At 53.0% G+C, this 20,279-nt stretch overlaps 5 protein-coding genes across 5 annotated transcripts; 1 reads left to right on the top strand and 4 right to left on the bottom strand.

Annotated features, from left to right (window-relative positions):
• Positions 1 to 872: 872 nt before the first annotated feature.
• Positions 873 to 2,978, bottom strand: UHO2_00611 (uncharacterized protein; the record flags this gene model as incomplete). Its single annotated transcript, XM_041557231.1, has 1 exon — positions 873 to 2,978. One exon carries the CDS (start codon positions 2,976 to 2,978, stop codon positions 873 to 875), a length of 2,106 nt encoding a protein of 701 aa, XP_041413165.1.
• A 1,618-nt stretch (positions 2,979 to 4,596) lies between these two features.
• UHO2_00610 (uncharacterized protein) lies at positions 4,597 to 6,028 on the bottom strand (the record flags this gene model as incomplete). Its single annotated transcript, XM_041557230.1, has 2 exons — positions 4,597 to 5,623; positions 5,712 to 6,028. The coding sequence occupies 2 exons, from the start codon at positions 6,026 to 6,028 to the stop codon at positions 4,597 to 4,599; spliced, it is 1,344 nt and encodes a 447-aa protein (XP_041413164.1).
• Positions 6,029 to 6,971: 943 nt separating this feature from the next.
• On the bottom strand, positions 6,972 to 12,146 carry UHO2_00609 (uncharacterized protein; the record flags this gene model as incomplete). Its single annotated transcript, XM_041557229.1, has 1 exon — positions 6,972 to 12,146. The coding sequence occupies one exon, from the start codon at positions 12,144 to 12,146 to the stop codon at positions 6,972 to 6,974; it is 5,175 nt and encodes a 1,724-aa protein (XP_041413163.1).
• A 1,664-nt stretch (positions 12,147 to 13,810) lies between these two features.
• On the bottom strand, positions 13,811 to 15,856 carry UHO2_00608 (related to NOP7 - component of several different pre-ribosomal particles; the record flags this gene model as incomplete). Its single annotated transcript, XM_041557228.1, has 1 exon — positions 13,811 to 15,856. The coding sequence occupies one exon, from the start codon at positions 15,854 to 15,856 to the stop codon at positions 13,811 to 13,813; it is 2,046 nt and encodes a 681-aa protein (XP_041413162.1).
• A 2,054-nt stretch (positions 15,857 to 17,910) lies between these two features.
• On the top strand, positions 17,911 to 18,723 carry UHO2_00607 (uncharacterized protein; the record flags this gene model as incomplete). Its single annotated transcript, XM_041557227.1, has 1 exon — positions 17,911 to 18,723. The coding sequence occupies one exon, from the start codon at positions 17,911 to 17,913 to the stop codon at positions 18,721 to 18,723; it is 813 nt and encodes a 270-aa protein (XP_041413161.1).
• Positions 18,724 to 20,279: the final 1,556 nt, after the last annotated feature.

Raw genomic sequence — 20,279 nt, 5'->3', positions numbered from 1 at the left:
GGGGGCATCAATTTTCTGGCCTTTTTTCACTATTCGAAGACTCTAGTTTTCGAGGGCAAAAAAAAAACTGAAACCCCCTAATGATCACTATCTACTTCGCTGCTCCTCGCTTGTGCATTCCTCAACAGACTCAAGCTTCGAAGTTTCATCGAGTTTCAGATGAAGAGCGTCGTCGAGATCAATCGAAAGTGCGTTAAAGTCAATGATCACAAGTGTCGATTGTGATAGATGATTCTATTCTAGGTACATGTTGAATCGAGTGCTTATATATGTCTCAATCCTCCTCATGTGCATGTGTGATACTAAGGGCCAATAAGGCAACAGCATGAGGGAGTGAGTGAGAGGTTGAGGAGGTAAACACCAGCTGCCTGATGACCAGCATCTTGGGCTTCGACAGTTGGCCCAGACAATGCACTAAGTCTGAGTGAGCAAAGTTGGTGATTGGGTGTGTGGGCTTGGCGAAGGTTGCATTTGCATGCATCAATTGCCGAGGTGTCACATGCTTCAACTGTTTCAAGATCGCAAGGCAAGATTCAAGCACCCCAAAGTTCGCTCCAGAACGGTCGATTGTTTAACAATCCGAAGACAACTCTCAAAATTTTCTCTCAAGACTTCATGGCGTCGAACAAACGCTCCCAAAGACTCAAGTTCACGAACCCCTCTCACGCCTCCTTCTCAGACCACAACCACAACGACACGACAGAGTGTGAATTTGATTGACTCGCATGCGTACAAGCAACCAAAACAAGAGTGTGGGGTGAGCGTGTGTGTGCCACCGTACCAGTGAAAGAACTTGAGAAACGTGAATCGAAATTGAGGGATCACAAATCTGAACAATCAGTTCAGGCTCTAAACAGGAAGAAATCTGGGGCTCAACCGTGCCAATTACACTCGCCAATCCGCTCCGCACACCACTGAGGCTGCAAGGGCTCAGCCCTAACTCCCAACTCCACCATTCTCCATCTCAAATCTATCATCCTACCCAAAGCTTCGACCTTATCTCTCTTTTTACCCTTCTCCACCTCTTCTCCTGTCCACCAGATTTCAGCGCCTGCTGCAGCCCTAGGCCAAACTTTTTGTTCGAGGTTGGTTGCATCGATGGTTTCGGACCAGATCGCGTGCTCTCCACCTACAAACCTCTGCTGGATAGCCCGCTTGGCTTTTTCATCGGTGGGAGCGAGGGTGGCGGTGGAGTTGGCGATAACTACTGCAGGGTCGAAAGAGTATGTTTGCTGCCACGAAACGTAAGGACACCAGAGGTTGGAGGTGAAATTGCCGAGGAAAGATGCTCCACCGCAGTCCAGGTAGAAGTAGCTGACGGGTGCAAGGACAATGTTGATGTCGGGGTTGTTCTTGAGTGCAATAGCGGAGTTGTTAGCGTCGTTCCAAATCTCCACCAAACTATCCTTGCCTAAGGTCTTGGCAACGGTGGGGAACTTAACCGCCATCTCTTCCCAAACCATACCCTTCTTCCCAACTCCACCAGTCTCCTTTGTTACCAGCGTCATAAACTTGTTAAGGTAAGGCTCCATATTGGCTTCGGAGGAGAGATTCCAACAGTGGAAATTTGGTTCATCTCCACCAGAGCTGACGTAGACCGACTTGGAAAGGGACGAAATTTTTCGTAGGAGTGAAGAAACGAACTTAGAGATAGGGGCGGGGACAGAGAAGGTTTCGACATTGGTGGTGTCTGAAAAGGTCCAGTTAGAGACAAGTCGAAGCTGACCAGAAGGAGGCTCAGCAGCAACACTAGCCCAATCCGGATTATTGGGACAAGCCATAAGTGAACCATTATCCACCGCTTCAACTCCAGCTAGCATGTGTCCTGGCATATCCGTCTCAATAATCACATTCACACCCCGTGCAGCTGCGTAGGCGATGATTCCCTTGATGTCTTCCTCGGTGTATACCATCCTCTTGATTTCGCCTGAAGGGGTTTTGTAGAATCCATAACTACCCTTCTCGGCTAGAATAGCAAGGTCCTTGTCGTTGAAGGAGAGGGGGAAGGACTGAGTATCAGTCGCGTGCCAATGAAGTTGATTCATCTTTACGAAACCCATCGTGTCGATAAGTTTCTTGATTGTTTCGATGGGGAAGAAGTTTCGAGCCGTATCCAACAACAGCCCTCTGTAGGGATAGGCTGGTTGATCAGAGATGGTGAGTGGGACGTTTTGGATGAACCTTGTTCCTCGCTCAACTTTCCCTTCAGCTGTCGGTGGAAGAGCGTAGATAAGCTGCAAAAGAGTCTGCAACCCACGCAAAGCGCCAAGCGAGGTATAGGAAGTAAGCTGAATCGAAGCGCCGTTATCCGGAACAAACAACCGATACGATTCAGCGTCGAGGTATCCAAGATCCCCAGGAGCCGACTTATCAGTTTCGAGATTAAGAGGCTTGGTGGAGCAGTTGTAGGAGAGCTCACGAATGGCGTGTGCTGAAATACTGCATTTGTTATCCCAAACGCCGGTTTGGACGGAGGAATCTTCGATGACATGCTTATCAGCTCCCGCATCTTCATCCTCACTAGCAACAGCAGACTTCCTTCCCTGGAAGGGGGTCTGCAGTCCCCTCCTCGACACCTTCTTCGCCTCACCAGCTCCTTTTCCACTCTGAGTGTCTTCAACTTTACCCTTAACCCCAACACAAGGATTAGGCATAGTCTCGGGCATCAACTCCAGCACCTTAATCTCGACACTAGCGATCAGTGGCGCTTTCTCCAACCCCCCTCGCAGCCCCTCCCCACGGTCAGGGGTAAGAGGCCAAAGATCGACACTATTAGCCAGTTTAGCCGCTGCATCAATAGCTTCGGTGAGATCGGAGGGGACTCGACTGCGATCGGTGGATTGGACGAGGTTGAAGGAAAGATCGGTGGAGATACGAGTGATGGATTTGGAGGTGGTTAGGGATTTGGGTTGAGGCCAGAGAGCGACTGCGGAAGAGGCAGCTGTGGTTAGGATGAGGGCCGTGCGGATGAACCACATGGCGAAAGAGGTTTGGAGGGGGGCAATATGGGGAAAGGGGGATTGCGATGAGGGAAAGAAAAGAAGGGGGGTGGACGGGAGGGGGTTGCTTATGTCTTTCTCCACCCCTTGGGGATAAGAGAAAGGGAGAAGCGAGCGCGTGAACAAATGACGAAACGTGTGGGAGGACTCAAAAGGAGAAGGTCCGTGCTTGGTATTGGACCCACCGACAACGAGGGCAATGGCGGCGGGCACGTGAGGTGTTGGTTACGTGGCAGTGCTCAGGCACAGCGCGGGTGGTGGTGCGAACGAAAGCCAAGACGCTGCAAACGTGACCCTTTTGAGTTGGCGCTAATGCAGTCCTCATGAGAAGGTGAGGAGGGTTTAGTGCGGTTAGCTCGGTTCGTTCAAGAGCAGAACGCATAGTATCATCCCAGCTTGACTCACACGGCCGCACAAGTGAGGATCAGTCGGACGATACAGAAGCCGATACAGAAACCATATTAGATTGCAGGTCAGCGAGGTGGCTCGCTGGCCCAAAAGCTCCCAGCCCGCCATAAGGGGGCCAATCGAGCGCAGAGAAGAGCGGGTCGTATAGGCGGAACGTAGAGGGAATCGGGTGGGAAAAGAAATATTAGCAAGGTCGATGTTGAAGCGACGCTTGCCGAAATGAGAAGATGATGGTGGGAAGGTGAAAGAGGAGTGAGGAGTAAACAGTTGAAGTGCGTCGGCATTCCAAACCGGATTCATGAGTTCTAACCAAGACACTGAGAAACCGAGATCGTGCATAAGCGATGCACACAATGAAGCACATAAGGGTTGCCATAGCAACGGCTCAGGAGTATTGCAGAAGGCGACAACTCAGGAGCACCAACATGTTTGGAGACAGTGATAAGGTATATATATGCTCGTACCGTCACATCCCACCATAGCAAATATAAGCATTCAAGAAGTCATACGCCTGAGACAGAGGAGCCTGATCGTGGCTTCAGGATAGTGTATCCTACTTTATAATCTTCAATTCAAACAAAGCCGATTGAGCGGGTTGTGACGCGTGTGGTCCTGCTCAGTTGCGCACCCCTCGTCACGTGCAGCACGCGTGAGTGACTTCTTTGACAGCTGCACGATGAGCCACATCTAACATTTTTAACGCTTGGACCCTTCTTTGCCTCACTCACATCCTTGGCACAGGCCCACAGATCCACCGAGATGCTATGCATGTAGCTCAGATTCACAGTTCGTCCACAACAGGAATGTGGTTTTCGTACGGAGATGGATGTATTGATTGCAGAGCAAAACAGGGGCCGAAGCCGAACAAGGGTAATGAAAAGGGGATTGTCTCGGGGTGGGACGGTCAGTAAGACTTTGGAAGTCCGAGAACGTGTTGTCCCAGATAGTTGAGGATCATTTCTCGGCTGTCCCCACACGCAAACACACAACACACAAAGGGAGGGTTGGTTGTCAGCGGTACTCGATCTGGTGAGTTCCGGAAGGAAGGTGGGAAAGGGGTTAACTTACCTGACAGGCGCGAGACGCGGAACCAAGCTGTTTTAACCGCCGGGAGCGTGATTCGGTATCAAAAGCAACCCCAATGTGAGTGAATCTCACCATCATCAACACCCTCAACGTCACTTCTTACTCACATTTCCCTGAAGTAGCGCTCAACATGATAATCCTTCGCATACCCCATTCCACCCAGCGTCATAACCGCCGTCTCACAAGCTCTGAACCCAGCCTCTGCAGCAATGTATTTCGCTGCATTAGGCTGTGCACCCGAATCACTTGCTCTATCATCATACATCCTCGCTGCGGCGTAGGTTAGGTGTCTTGCTGCTTCCAACTCAGCCCAAGCTTTCGCTAAGGGGTGTTGAATCGCTTGCATCGCGCCGATTGGCTTTCCAAAAACTATTCTCTCCCCTGCGTATCGCACTGCGCGTTTGAGTGCTGCGTAGCCCGTACCTAGTGCTTCTCCAGCAAGCAAGCACCTCTCGGCGTTCATTCCGTGTAGGACATACTTGAATCCTTTTCCTTCCTCCCCGATAAGACAGGAAGATGGGATTTCGAAGTCATCAAACCAAACCTCGTTCGCATCTACCGCATTCCCTCCCATCTTTGCTATTCTCCGCATCTCCACCCCTTTCGCCAACTTCGCCTTCCCCTCATTCTCCGGCGTATTTGGAACATCCCTAAGCGGGGCAAAGAACAGACTCAACCCCGAACTTCTCCTCCCTTCTTCCGGCTCAGACGTCCTCACTAAAAGCACCATGTGACTCGCAACTTGAGCTGAGGAAGTCCAAATCTTACTCCCATTCACAACATACCTATCTCCCCTCTTCACCGCTTTCGTCGTAAGCTTAAGTGTCTCCGAACCGGTGGTGGGTTCTGTGATGCCAAAGCAAGAGCGGATACGTCCATCGATCATCTTTGGTAACCAATCCTCTTGTTGGTTAGGGGAAGCAAATTCGATGATGGGCATGAGTGGGTAGATGTTGGCATGGATCGATTGGGCTCCTGCGATAGCAGCGCCTGATTCGGCGATGGTTTGAAGCATGATTGTAGCTTCAGATATTCCGAGTGAGGCCCCACCGAAGGAGGTGGGCATGCATATGCCGATCCAACTACCGGAAGAGAGTGCTGAGTAGAGCTCGTGTGGATATTCCGCTTTTCTGTTTGTCATGTATGGGAAAGAATGAGTCGGCGAGATGAAGGGGGAATTAGGGATGAGGGAAAGGCGGGAGGGAAAGGAGGACTCACTGATCCTTCTGCATCCAATAATCGTCATCGAATTGAGCACAAACGTCTTGGATTGCACGTCGAACGTCAATTTGGGATTCGGTGAGACCTTGTTCGGACATTCCGGTGAATTCGGCTGCTGCTTTTGGTGTCGGTGTTGAGGAGAAGGTCCTGCTCAGAGCGACTGGGCTCTTCCATGGTACTGAAGGTGTTGCCTTTCTCCTGCCGGTCAAATACGACGAGCTCGGTCTGGCAATGATAGAGATGAAGCAAGTGGAAGTTCGAGTTGCCGCAGCTGGAGTCATGAAGACTGCACTGGTTGATCTTGCTGCGATCATCTTTGTCGAAGTATTGAGTCTTAAGATGGTGGTGGGAAGAAGGAGATGTAGCAGCCGGAACAGCGCTCGTGTCACCGAAAGCCTGGGGGACGACCTGCATTGGCAACTAAACTCCGCCGCCGTAAAGTGTGGGGGGAAGCTCGTCTTCCCCGCGCTTACGTTCGACCAGTAATTACGCACTTTTTCTCCACCCTCAAGCCGCAACATCCATCACGCACAATCAACTGCAAGTTTTCACGCTCGGCTCTCATGACCTCTTGCCAGAGCACACCCAACTCTCTCCGCCAAAGATTGTCACTAAAGCGACCTGGCAGGCTATCAGGTCACAAACTCTTTCCGCTCCAACGTAAAGAATTAAATTATGCGGGAACATGATCACAAAGAGAAAAGACTTGTCACCGGAGAAGATGTCTGTTCTCCAAGTTCGGAGCATTTGGGAGTGAAATGCCTATACTTCAATGTTGTGTGAATCGGGTACACCAGCTAAGGGACTAGCTGGTGTAGTGGTTTTACTGCTCACTATGTTTCGATTTGGTTACCCGATTCCCGATTGCTGACACACTACTCTAGTGACAAACCCGCTACTTGCTGGAGTTCCAGGAGGGAAGCGCAGCCACACTCTAGGATGCAAAGGCTGAGGTCCCGGATGCGTTCCCAGCGTTGGGTGGTGATGGAGGATGTCTGCATCACAGAGTCAAGTTTGATGCCAAGGATATCTAGACGAGTGGTACCCCAGACTGTCTTCTTGCAGCTTATACATGTATACACAGAATGCTGGAGGACATATATATGCATTTGAATCATCTTGTACTTAGATCATGGTTATTATTGCAATTGGTACTTGTGATCAATGCTATTTGTCACACACCCTACAACAGTTGTCAAGGGTGATAACTCCCCGTTGATGCGTGTAACAATGTTTTAGATATCCTGGTCGACTGTCTCACTTCCTCCCAAAGAGACTAGGTACCCTCAACCGACCAAACTTCGAAGTGGCAGTACTAAGGATGCTCTTGTTCTCCGCAGGATAAGCGCCTGTCGACCCACCTCCCATACTCGCCGACTCGCTAAACGTCGTCCTCGTTTTCCTCGGCTTCAAACTCAACCTCTTCCCACCTCGCTGGTTGCCTCTACCAAAATCGTTTTGAAGCTGACCGAGCACATCTTCCGACTGCCATTCAGGCAATTTGTTCGCCAGCAATTCGCAGAACAGTGGCTGCAATCTCCTGATGTGCTTGAGACTGGGGGGTGGGTAGCCAGTGGCAAACTTGGGCACTTTGAGCTCCCCTGCTTCCTCTTCACCTGCAAGATGCTGGTTGAGGGGGTCGACTTCGTCATAGAATGCCCAAGGGAAATCGTACTTCTCTGTACCACGTACACCATCGGCGCAAGCACCGTTATCAATCGTCTCGCCATTGTCCTCCATCAGATCGCGCATCATCGCGTCAATGTCCTTGATATCGCGGCGCATAGCCTCATCCGTCAGATCTTTTTCCGAGACTCCTCCGGGATGAGCAGCTTCAGGCTTGGCAAGAAGATAGTTCTTCCTCGCCTCGAGCTCGTATCGCACCTTCATCCATTTCGTGTATCGAGCGAGCTGATCAGCTTCAGCGATGATCTTCTTGACATCCGAATCGGTCAGTCGGGCGTCCTGGAGAAGCTCCTCGAAGTTGATCTCCAAATTCGGTGCACGACGGTCAGCAGGATTCGCAGGGTCAGTAGTCGACAGAGCCATGTAGTCCAATCCGAGCTGACACCAGTCCCAGAGTCGCTTTGAGATAGGTGCGCACTCGTGGAAGAGTGCATACAACGACTGCTCGTGACGCGCAGCAAGCGCAATCCAGGCTTCAATACTGTCATCGCCCTTCTTCTTTGTCTCGAGCATATCATCGATGAAGTTCTGAAGATCGCCGAGTCGTTCTGAAAGGTTGGAGCTGCGAGCTATCTCGCGAATCGCAGGGTAGAAGACAGTTTCGAGCGAGTCCTTGATGATAGCTGGGATCAAACTGCCACTGGCCATCTCGACGGCTTGTTCACGATCGCGGTGCTTGAGGGACTCGCGGAGGAGCAACTTGAGCAAGGCAAACTTGCGAGCGCGGGTATGTTCGGCACCTTGTGCGCCCCAAGATGGCATCGGTGGTCGATCGGCACCGGCTGGTGTCGTTTCGGGGTAGGCGAGGTTCAAGTCACCACGGTAAGGAGAGAGTGCAAAGCAACGTTGAAGTTCAAGAACATGGTTCTCGGCTTCCTTGCTGAGCTTCCCATCAGCAGAGAGCAAAATGGTGGTAAGAATATCCTCACCACGCTTCTTCGCCTCGCGTTGCATCTTGCGTGACTCGACTCGGTCACCACGACGAACGTAGTCTTCGACCTTCTTGGTGAGTTCAGGATCGTCGATCTCCTTTCGAATCGGCACGACGAACTCCTTCTGGATGCACGAAGCCTCTTTGCCAATGACGTATGAGAAAACGCGTTGAATGAGCGACTTGGCTCCACCAGGTCGAGCCAGCAGCAACGACAAGATACCAGAGATCATCGTCTCGGCATTGGCGTACTTGAGCAGCTGTTTAGCACCCCAGTATGGAGCCAGCACGTGAATGCCTCTGACCATCTTGAAAAGGTCATCAGCATTAGGCGCTGTTACGAACAGCGTGTGAAAGATGTAAGCAGCGTGGATACGTGCAAACTCGACCGAGTTGCGATAGTGTGGCGGCAAATTACGAATCATGCTGACATCCAGGTACGAGATAGCTTCTTCGAGACCAGTTTCACTCTCGATGATGCTCTCCTTAAACGCACACCAATCGCGGCGTACTTTGGCCCATTCCTTGCCTGCAGCTTGCCAGACACGACCTCCTTCGCCCTCGTAAAGGTTGTCGATCTGTTTCATGAGGTCAGCGTCGATGCGCTCGGGCTTGTCAAGGCCACGCTTGACAGTGCCCTTGCCCCAATTCTTGCCGACACCCCATTTTTCGGTGCCAGGCTCGCCAAGACCAGGTCCATGCGTCTCGCCTTCGCCACGAACACCGAAACCACGAGCAACAAAGCTGCCCAGGTAGCGGGTAGCAGCGAGAGCGTACAGACGACGCTTGGAGATCTCACCTCGTTCGACCGAGGAGGAGAAGTTGCGAGCAGCCATCTCGTCAAAGAACGGCTGAATACGCTTCTGCCAGTACTTTTCAGGCGCCTGATCTAGACCGGGGAAAGTGTGAAGGTGAACGTGGAAGAGGTGTCGAAGCAAAAGCGGTTCTTGCAGATCTTCACCCTCGCGCATCGCCTCATCGTTGGCGTAGGGGTCGCGAGCGGCACCAGCGTACTCGCCACCATCCTCACCGCGCTCAAAGGTCTTGACACGAGTCAGCTTAGAACGCTGGCTGGAGAAGGGGTAGCCGTACTCTGTCAAAGCACCAAGCTTCTCAACCTCTGCCCATTCGGACTGCATCTGCAACATGACAAGTGCCTTGAGCAAATAGTGGCGCTGTTGGGGCGTGAGCGGCTTGACACCCGAATCGCGCATTTTGGGACCTGTGGCGCCATGAGGACGACGACGGCTGGCTCTACGAGCTTCGGCTCTCTTTCCACGCTCGGGCTCCTTGTTGCGAATGGCAAGCAGGCGCTGTTCCTCAGCCTCCTCCTTTTCGCGGATAGCACGGTCGCGAGCTTGAGACTCTTCTTCGCGCTTACGTTCGAGCTGAGCCTGTCTGGCTTCTTGCTTCTTGACCTTTTCGCTGCGCTTGGCTTCCTTTGCGGCAAGGGCGGCAGCAGCAGCAGCGGCAGAAGCTTCCTCTTTGGCTCTGCGCCTCTCTGCTGAGCGCTCAGCCTTTTCAGCACGAGCCTGTGCTTCGACTGCCTTTGCTTCCTGCTCACCTCGAAGCTTGGCGGCACGTCGCTGCTCCCTTTCGGCCTCAGAGCTGCACTTGGCGGCGAGTGCGCCGGCTCCGGCAGTGGCAGTGGCACCACCAGCCAAAGCAGCGATGGCTGCAGCAGGGGTGGCACGCAAACGCTTTGGCGTAACTTGCTCTTCCTCCTCTTCCTCGTTATCGTCCTCCTCACTGTTTTCAGAGCCTTCAGACTCGGGCAGCGGCTTTGCCTTCGATTTTGCAGGAGCTGGAGCTGGCGTCTTGGCCGATGCAACAGCGGGAGACTTGCGGGTGAAGTTCATGTAGCCCTTGGGAGCAGAACGACCATTGGAGCTGGTAGCAACCAGCTTCGACTTTGACTCGGAGGCGGCGGGAGTCTTGGATACGGCAGCACCAGAGATGGCTGGAGTGGGCCGCTTGATGGCTGAGTGGAGACCATCCGAAGTTTGTTCGGTGCTTTCATCCGAGCCGTCTTCGTCCGAGTCCTCCTCATCGTCGCTCGTGGTTTCGGGAATCTTCTTGCTGGTACCGTTAGCAGGTGGAGCGGTGGAGGCAGCTTTTGACTTGCCGTTCAACGAAATCTTCGAAGTTCCAGCCAGAATCATAGGGATCGCATCATCGTCGTGCACATCAGTAGGCTCGGAGGCATCTTCGAGCAGAGCATCGTCAATGGAAGAGATGTCACTCTCGCTGTTTTCCTCTTCGTCCTGTTCAACGGCACGTTGAGCTTGTTTGCTCCTGTCTTGCTTCTTGACAGCGCTCGAAGCAACGTCACCAGTAGAGACACCAGTGATGGCAGCAAGTGCTGCCTCGCGCGAAGCCTGCTGAGGAGGAGGGCCAGATCGAGAGCCGGACAAAGCTCGTTCGCGTCTCTCGGGCTGAGTCTGAGACTCGGGCTTGGACTTAACCTGAGACTGTGTTCGAGAGCGAACAACGGCGTCAGTGCGAGAGACTGTGGGGAATTTGGGATCGGTGCTCTCAAGAGTAGCAAGTGTTCTCGCACGCTCCCTGTCCATGCTTCTTCTGACAGCACTGGCGCTTCGCTCGAGGTTGATGGGATGAGAGCTGCTTCGCGAACGTTGAGAAGCCTGACGCAAGTCACGGTCATCCCGATACCAGCGAGGATCAGACTGGTCGAAACCCTTGGCAGCGAGATTGGCAGCGCTACGACGCTTCTGCATGGCAAGCAGCATCTCTTCCTCCTCGATACGGGCGAGCTCCATCTCGCTCTCGTCACGTCGATCGCCAGGCTGACGGCTGCTGTATCGGTTGAGACGGGAGTCAGTCCTCTCCAGGCGAGGACCGCTAGAGCCGTTGGCACCATGGCCACGGCTGCTACCAGAGGTGCGACTGAGTACACGACCAAGCATACCGCCTCCGCTGCATCCGTTCGAAGACTGAGATCTGGCGACAGAGCGATCAAGGTTGAGCTGAGCGCCTCGGTCTAGATCATCGCGACGAGCTTCACGGCTGTTATATGAGCTGGGCTTGCTAGGCCTACTGCTGGGTCGAGTGGTGGTGGACCTGCGTCGAGGGCCGCTCTCCAGCTTGCTAGGTCGAGTAGAAGTGGCCTTTCGCCTGTAGTCGGCTTCGAGATCGCCGTTGGAGACGGCACGTGTAGACCCACGCGAGGTGTATTGGGTGTTGGAGAAGTCTTCATAGGGTTCAGGCAGGCGGTAGGGGTCACTCTCCTGGCGACGTCGGCCATTTACGGGAGACCCACCTCGTTCGGACCTGGGGGCAGCACCACGGTTGGAGCGAGCCTCGGCTTCTGGACGACGAGAGGGGTTCATGCTGCGACGTAGGTTGGAGGGTCGATCTCCTTCGACATCGTCTTCTTCCTCGTCGAGGTCGTCTAGTTCGTAGCGATCATCCCGGTTTTCGAAATCGGGAAGAGCAGGTCGACGAGTACTGTTGGTGCGAGAGCGTGGAGCGGGCAGACTCTCGAATCTGCGACGGCCATCAACTGAGCGATGTGAGCCTTGACGCGGGTCAGAGTCGTAGTGACGACTGGAACGCTTCGAGCGAGCATCGATGTAGGCGTCAGAGTTGTCGCCGCCAATGGCAGCAGCACGCCTGCCGTTGAAGGAACGCTCGCTTTGCCTTGCACCGGAAGTATTACTGTCTCGACGCGAGCGTGGGAAGGTAGGATAGTAAGATGGGCTTGTAGGCTCGGCAACAGGCTCTCGAGGAGGCAAACCCATGTTGGTGAGAATGCGATGCCTATCGGGCGGGTCTCGTCGTGATCCTGCAGACATCTTGATTAGGTCCTTCGACGTCGAGGATGAGCCAAGAGTATATGGATGGATGAAGGGAGACGTTGGTGATGCTGCTTGCTGCGCCCTTTCGACTCGGTCAATCTAAACCGTCGGCAGAAGCAATGTGGTCGGCGTCTTCTTGTCGCGGTTCCTAATGCGATGTGAGGTGTCTACTGCGGTCGGGCAGGCTGAGGGTGTGCGGGGTACAGAGCTGGCCAGAAACTGACAGCCACAGCGATACAATGTGGAAGAGCTGCAGTTGCAACTAGCGTTTGTGATCGGAAGGGGAGGATGTCGACGAGAGGAAGGAAGGCGATGAGGATGACGGAGAGGGGGTGTCGGTGGACGAGAGGCTAGCAAGCAAGCAAACAATGGCCGACAGAGACAGAAGCACGGACGGTAAAACGAGGCTGAGTCTCACTGACTGACCAACTGCGAGGAAGGATGGGGACGATGTGGCTGAGCTCAGGTGGTCAGTTTGACTGGGACGGTAGCCTCTAATAAAGTAAGGAGGTCGGACTTTTTAGCTTGCAAGTGAGACACGAGCAAAGGACGAGTCTGCGACCCAGTCGAGGTGAAAGCGGAATGCCTTGCTTCTTCTCGCTGTTTGACAGGCAGAAGGCAGGCGCTTTGCCGAGGCGAGGTAACCAAACAGATGGACGGGGACGGATACTGTAGACAGACAGACAGGCAGGCGGCGCAAGGCTTGGAAGCGAGATTGAAGCGAGGCGATAGTTAATGCGACACGAAGGCGGCGGGGCAGCGACTTATCCAGAGTTGTGATTGTGATTGTTGAGCAAAGAGCAAGCAAGGAACGGCGGAACAAGAGCGTCCATACTGACACCGTGTGAATTACAGCACTGCACCGGCGAGGTCGCGTCTGATTCGTGTGCAAAATCTGCCCTCGCCAAAAGCGGAGACCCAAACCGGCTCTAAGACGGCATGCCATGTCCGTGCGTCGGTCTGTATACCATAGGGATTGCCAATGAGAAGAAGAATAGCCCAATGGTTTGTTATGTCATCTTCTTCGTCCATCGCTCACTTCTACTGTGAGAAAGTCGGCTGATCCGCTATCGACAAGATCAAAAATGACCAACATTGTCGGCTCTATTCCGAACAGGCAAGCTGGAAAATAGAGAAGAAAAAAAAAAAAAAAAGAGAAAAAAAAAAAAAAAAAAAAAAAAAAAAAAAAAAAAAAAAAAAAAAAGGCACAAATGTGGGATGCAGTGTGAATCCGGAAGAGAGTGAGGCTGTGTAAAAATGTGGAGCGTGCAGGCTTGGATGGTAGGACGCGGTTTGATTACGTAAGGTGACGACGATGAACGTAAGTACAGATGGATGGTCTTCTCTACAGGGGCTATTGACTAAGTACCACTTCTTATATACACTTCTTATATATCTACAACAGTGGAGCGGAGCATGACGGGGAAACTCAGCGGCAAAACTACCTCCTCCCTCCTCGGACATCTACTTAGCTGGTATGCCGGTGCAATACTGGGTGATTGGTCTGGCTCGAGCCGATATACCTGCTACCCTCTAACATTATCATGGGGCCCTGGGCATGGGGTCCTGCCCCCCTCTGCGGGTTAAGCGCGAGGCAGACACGTTTGGCGTGTCTGATCTGAATCTCTGCGAAAATGCCATTACAAGCGTTGAAAAGCCTCTTACTGCCTACCCTTGGTAGCCTTCTTGTTGAGCGCCTTCTTCTTCTGCTGCAACTTGGCCGTCTCTTCGGCTCGCTTGCCTGAAGTGTAGTTGAGCTTCTCGTACAGCTTTCGCTGACGGTTGCTCATCATCATCTTGGACATCTCCTTAGCCTCTTGCTCTTCGGTCTTGCGAGGTGCAGAGACGCCGCCAGACGAAGCCTTGGAAGTCTTCTTGACCTGCTTGAGTGCCGCAGTGTGCTTGCGACGCATGTCTTCGAGTGCGTCTTCGCCACCAGCAGCTTCGGCTTCGAGCTCGGCAGCATCTAGAAGACCAACTTCGGCCTTGTCGGTGGGGTCGGCCAAAAGAGCTGCAAGTGCTGGGCGTGATGTTGCGTTCGACTTGGTGGTCATTGTCTTCTCCTCACTGCTCTCCTCCTGCTGCTCGTCTGCATCCTCATCAGAGTCAATCCCGACATCTTCGTCCGACTCGTCGTCATCCTCAGAGGCAACAGCGTCGGCATCGGCCTCGAGACCAAGCTGCTCTCTTGCCTCTTCGGGTACGTAACCGCCACGACGAGCCACCTCGGCATCATCGACGAAGGGACTCAAGTGTGGTGGTAGTGTCTGACCGGGACCGTAAGGACCAGCAGGCAACAACTTCCTTGCGTTGGCGCAGTCGACGATGTACTGAGGCTGAACGAACACGCGCTTGCCAGGGTATCGTTTCATGCCGCTTGCTGGTACTGGCCTGTCGATGATGTGATGTGTGATCCTTGCATCGTTCTCGTCCACTGCACTACCTGCACCTGCTACCATGTCCCATCCAATACGTCCGGGAAGCGCACCGAACGATCGTAAAACAAACTCGATCACCGCTCGTGGGCATTCTCGGGAGATGTAAAAGACGTATGGTTCGAAGAGTCCATTGGCAGCACCTTCGCTTGCTGCAGAAGCTGCCTGAATCTCGTCGAATGTTGTCAAGTGTGCTGTCGACTCTTGCTCCTCTGTCGACTTGGATGGCTGCTCGACAAACTGCTCCTCCTCTCCTGTGTTGCTGACGTCTTGTATGTCCTCATCCTGCTCGTCCTCGGCATCACCAACAAGGTTGCCAGACTTGGAGATGGCCTTGATCTGCTTCTTGACGTCCTTGGCCGAGACCTTCTTGCCCGATGCAGTGACGACAGTGTTGGAAGAAGACGAAGATGCTTTACCGTTGGTGATGGCCGGTGTGACGTTCTCACCACGCAAGACAGCAGCACTGGCAGGATCCAAACTGAGCGCACCAAAGCCAGCAGCCTGCTCGTCCTTGGCAGCGTCGAACTTGGGCGGGTAGACGAGGTTCTCATCCGAGTAGAGCTTGAAGAGAACAAAGCCAAGCAGGGTTTGGTAGAGTTCGAGGAAGGTGTACATGATGCGGAAGTCGATGTCGGATGGGATGTGCTGAGTGAAGAGGTAAGGGACAAGCCATGTGATTGTCTCGCCGTTGACCTCAGCCTGGAAGTAGATACCCTTGATACTGAGGAAGACCTTCTTGAGAGCCTTGGTCTTCATCACGTACAGCTGCCATTCGGCACAGAGGCGCGAGCAGGTAGCAATCACATCGGCGGAGACCTTGTCGGTAGCGGGCAGGTTGGCAAAAAGTGTGAGCAGAGAGAGCGCATCGTCGATGTCCTTGAGCGAGTCGCGGAAGGTTGGGTATCGCTCCTTGATGATGTGATCGAGTCGGTAGGTGGGCTTGCTCTCGTCAAGGTTCTTGGCAGCAGCCCATTCTCTTCGGCCAATGGCACGCGAGAGCTTCTTGGCAAAAGTCTTGTGCTCACGCAATGACTGAAGCACAGGCTCGTGCTGCAAGTAGGCGATGTCCTTGGAGAAGAAGAAGGTGGTAGGAGCCGATGAGCCCTTGTTGGCCTTGCGAATACTCTTTGGCTGACGAGGGAAGATACCCTTGAGAATGCAGAGACGACGGAAGTCGGCAAGGGTGACCTGGAGCTTCTTGATGGCCTGGTTACGGGTGATGTAGTTCTTGGCCGCACCCGACTTTCCCTTTTGCTTCATCTTTGCCATGTTGGGCGAGTCCTATGTGGCGCTCGCTAGGTGGAGGCCGTGCGGTGAGTCTAAGGGGAGAACGTGAGAGCTTTTTCAGTGTTTGGGTGACGGATTTGGGACCTGATGAAGGTGTTAGGCGAATGTGGTGGTCCAAGGAGGTGTTGGGTTGCTGATGTTCAGGACGGAGGGAGGGATGAAGATGAGGCTTCAGAAGCGCTGAGCAAGGTTGAACTGAAAAGAACGAGGCTTGTGGACCCACAGAAGCAGCTCATTCAGGGTTCTCTTTCTTTCTTCTCTTCTCGCAGCTCACTTGCGAAATTTTCTCAGTTGAATTTCAGCAAAAAATTTCCCGCCGAATGCCACTTTTTCGCTTTTTTGACTCACGTGATGAAAGTGCGCGAAGCCGATTTCCGTGTATGTTTGTCCCAAAGAGACTTAACAACTTCTACTCGAAAAGCATGATTCCCTCTCTCTTTGTGGACTTGGAGCATTAGATGATCGCCAAGCTGTCACTAGCTGGTGAAGACTCGAGATGAAGCTGTCTTGGCAAACATGAGGCGGAGTTGGGGTTAGCAAGGAGCAATCCACCGTGCTGAACATGGGCAGATGTCGGTGTGGATCAAACGAGTGGACCCTTTGATAGACCCTTGCAAGGTTGATTCCCTCTTGCGTATGTTCCTGTGTTCCTGTTCTCAAACGTCCACGACTGGCATTCAAGAGAGTCGCAAAGATATAAGTTAGGTGAGGGGAGAGAACTGGTGTCGTCGCGAATCCGGCACCGAGACTCGGTGTGTGCGCTGTCATGGTCGAAAAGAAAAAGGAGTTTTGCAACTCCGACACGGATAGCTATGCTATGCTACTCGCCTGCCTTGGTTGGCTCTTGAGATTCAGTATTCCACATTTCTCAAGCTCCTGCGTGTTCAGCACGCGAGAAGACAACTAGGCCAAAGCCTGCTTAGACCCGGAATCGTCGGTGTTTGGGATTTAGCTTCTTCTTTCTTCTTTGGGATCGACGGAACCGCTCCAGCACCATCACCGAACACAAATGCTCCGCGGCAGAGATTCAAACGTGATGTGCTACAAGGAACAAGTGTTTGCTGATCAAGGAGATTCCGTCGTAGAGGTGGTGTTCTTTCGGCTGCTGACCAGTCTCCTGTTCATGAGACAATGAAAAGAATCTCGCTGGCGCCTTTCGTGTACCAAGGCAGGAAGAAGAGCATGAAGCGAGGGAAGCAAGAGTCCGTTGCAAGTGGTGAATCTGGATTGATGTAGGTTTTGCGCCGCTGTGCATTGCGTCGACTTTGCTGGTAGCTGCTGCTTCTGCTGCCGTTCCCTGGCGCCATGGAATTCGAAAAGCAACAGCCCAGACGTCGCGGGATCTGCAGCGACACACCACAGAACGACGATCCCCTGTGTTGTTTCTCTCTCACCTCGCGCTGTGACCGCTGTTCCTGTTCCTTGAGAATCGTGGATTTGCCTTTGTTTAGACTTGCATTCCTCGACATGAACCTAGTCGCTGGCACCTTTCTCTTCTTCTCCTCTTCTCCTGCAAAGTGTTGATCTCCTCCTGTCTGAGTGTTGCTCTTCATTTGCCTGCGTGTCGCAGGCTCAAACCCACACACACACACAAAGGAGAGTTCGTCAAAGCTGCTTGAGTCTCTGCCTGCCTGTTTGCGGTCAACGAGTAGCAGCCTTGGCCCCCTATTCTCGCTACCTGCCTGTGCCCCTCATCTGACCGTGGAAAGCAGTATAGACTTGCGCTTGTGCCTCCCGGGTCTCCGAACACCTGAACTCTGCACAGCTCGAGCTTGCTACTCCGTCTCATCATCTTACCATCTTTCGTCACCCTCCCTCCTCTCTTCTCCCTCCTCCCTCCTCCCTCCTCCCTCCTCTCCTCTATATCTTCATTGCCTTTCTCCTCTTATTCTCTTCCCCCGCACCATCGGTTCCCCTTGGCTTCGTCCTCTTACCGTCGTCACTCCTTTGACCTAGCCCCCAACGACTTGCTCCTTGTTCGACTCAACGTGTTGTTGCATTCAACCTCTTGAACGAACCCTAGCACCACAATCAAAATGAAGTTCCTCGCTGTTTCTCTCGCTCCTTGGGCCCTCGTTGCCTTGACCAGCGTCTCTTCGGTTGTCGCCATGCCCAACCTCGTCGAGCGACAGACTACCGATGCCTCGTCTTCTTCGGCTCCGTCGCCGCTCACCCCTAGCAGCACCAACGAAGGCACTCCTCTCACGATCCAGTGGGACACCACCGCCAACCAGACATGGAAGAGCATGGAGATCAAGTTCATGACCGGATCCAACCAAAACATGACCGAGCTCTACACGGTCGCTACTGGCATCGACGGTACCAACTCTGGTGCAGGTCAACTTGGTTGGACTGCACCCAACGTCTCTCCCAACGCCAACATTTACTTTTTCCAGTTCACACACAACGGTCAAGACCCTACTTGGACCACTCGTTTCCCTATCGCTGATGCCAGCGGTGCCGTGACTGCTGCTCCTTTCGCTCGTCAGCCTGAGGGTCCCGCGATCCCTTGGGGTAACGGCAGGATCGTTTCGGGTGCCGCTGCTGTTTCTTCTTCTTCTTCTTCGTCCAACTCGTCTTCGTCTACCGCTTCCGCTTCGGGATCGGCAGCTGCTGCTTCGGCTTCGGTTTCATCCGGTGTCGCTTCGACCAACTCGAGCGCTTCTTTGGCTGTTTCCAGTGCCGTTCCTTCGCAGACCTCCAATACCTCGTCGGGCTCAAGCTCGAGCGGCCAGTCTTCTTCTGCCTCGAGCGGCCAGTCTTCTTCTGCCTCAATCACCGCCCGTACCGCCACATCTGCCCTGGTTGGCTGCGTTGTCGCTGCTCTCGCCGGCAGCTTGCTCGTCTAAGAAGTTCGATCTTCGAAAGCAAGGCCTGGGCCTAGTACTGGACGGCCATCTCTTGTTGATGCGGTCGCTCTTGCTCTGGTAGCCAGGCCTTGATCAACGCGTCTACTGAGACTTATAGTAGCGCGGCTTGCCCATCTTCGCTTGCATCTCTTCGTTCACTTGTCCATACTCTTTTTGCATTGTCTTGCACACACATCAAGTGATGACAGTTACAATCAATCATTGGCCAGGGAAGTCACACACTAATGAAGAGTGAGCCTGTCACGAGTTCCATGTTGAGGTGGAAGGTGCTTACCGTCTGTCCGGTCAATGTGTATTTTTTGTGAGAGAATTTCGTGGCCTTAAATTTTTTTTCCTTTGCTATTTCCTGAAGCTCAATATTCTTTCCTTGGGTTTTCATGACTCTGCAGTCCAGGGTCTTATGGGTCAAACGGTGGACTGTCACTTGTGGACTGTAAAACAGCTTGCCCCGGACCTCTTGGCTCCTGTTGACAGGCTACTTCAACCGACAAGCAAGCCAAAAGGAACATAGCGGTGCCGATCCAAGATTCGATCGACGAAGGAAAGAAAATAAATAAAAAGCAAAGCCGAAACCGATAGCGAAACCGATAGCGAAACCGAAACCGAACCAACACCTGCACATACCTCTATTGCACCTGGAAACCATTGCTGAGCCGGATATAAGGATACCAGACTGCGAGTCTCTCCCGACACTGCTTGTTTGTCAAGTTATTGCGGCATGGAACGAGTGCAAATGACCATCCATCGCCATCCATCGCCATCCATCGCCATCCATCGTGTCGGTTTCAAACAATCATTCTGTTCGAACTGGCTCTAAAGAGCAAGGTGACGCGGCGTGACTCTCTCCCCCCTTTTTTTAACTCTCCAAAGGATGAATTGAATCGACTGTGCCGAGAGCCGAGAGACTGCTTCTTTAGCATCAGGAATTGCGCGTTGCTGTGCAAGTTGAGTTTCTCTTAGGCCATACTCGCGCGGAATTTCCGAAAATGCTCTCTCTCTCCTTCAGCCTCTTCGGCAGAAGCCAAATTTCGCGAGCACACGTCTTTGTCAGTGGCTTTGACATCACAGAAAAGTTCAGCCCTATGAATCATACGCGCAGCGCTTCCAGTGACAGATAAGCAAGCAAGCAATATTGCAGACATAGCTAGCCGCTTGACTTTGTGCTCCTGCTTGATCGCAAGCCAGTGTGTCGTGTGCAAGCAGATCGAAGGAGTAGAAGATGAAGAAGAATGGTCCTGTGTGCTTGCTGCAGCCAAGATGGGGACAGAAGAATGGCGGGAGGAAAGGTTTGGCCGGTGCATGACTTCTTGGCTGCCACTTTCCTTTTTGCCTCAGCTTTGATTGGGCAGAAGGCAGCATGCCGAACTGAGTCTGACTTGTCGTGCTGAATGGTAAACTCCGATGAGCGAAAAGAGACACAGGCCAGGCAAAGAGATGAGCGGAAGAACAAGGGGGTTATGGAAATGAGGAAAATTTGACTAATTTCCACTTGGACATGGAGAAGTGGCCCTGGCGCGCCGATGAAGTGTGGGTGG

This window comes from Ustilago hordei, assembly GCF_900519145.1.
Source record: "Ustilago hordei strain Uho2 genome assembly, contig: UHO2_contig_01, whole genome shotgun sequence".
Classification (NCBI taxonomy): domain Eukaryota; kingdom Fungi; phylum Basidiomycota; class Ustilaginomycetes; order Ustilaginales; family Ustilaginaceae; genus Ustilago; species Ustilago hordei.
Note: the sequence above shows the minus strand (reverse complement) of the source record. Positions and strands in the feature narration are given on the sequence as shown.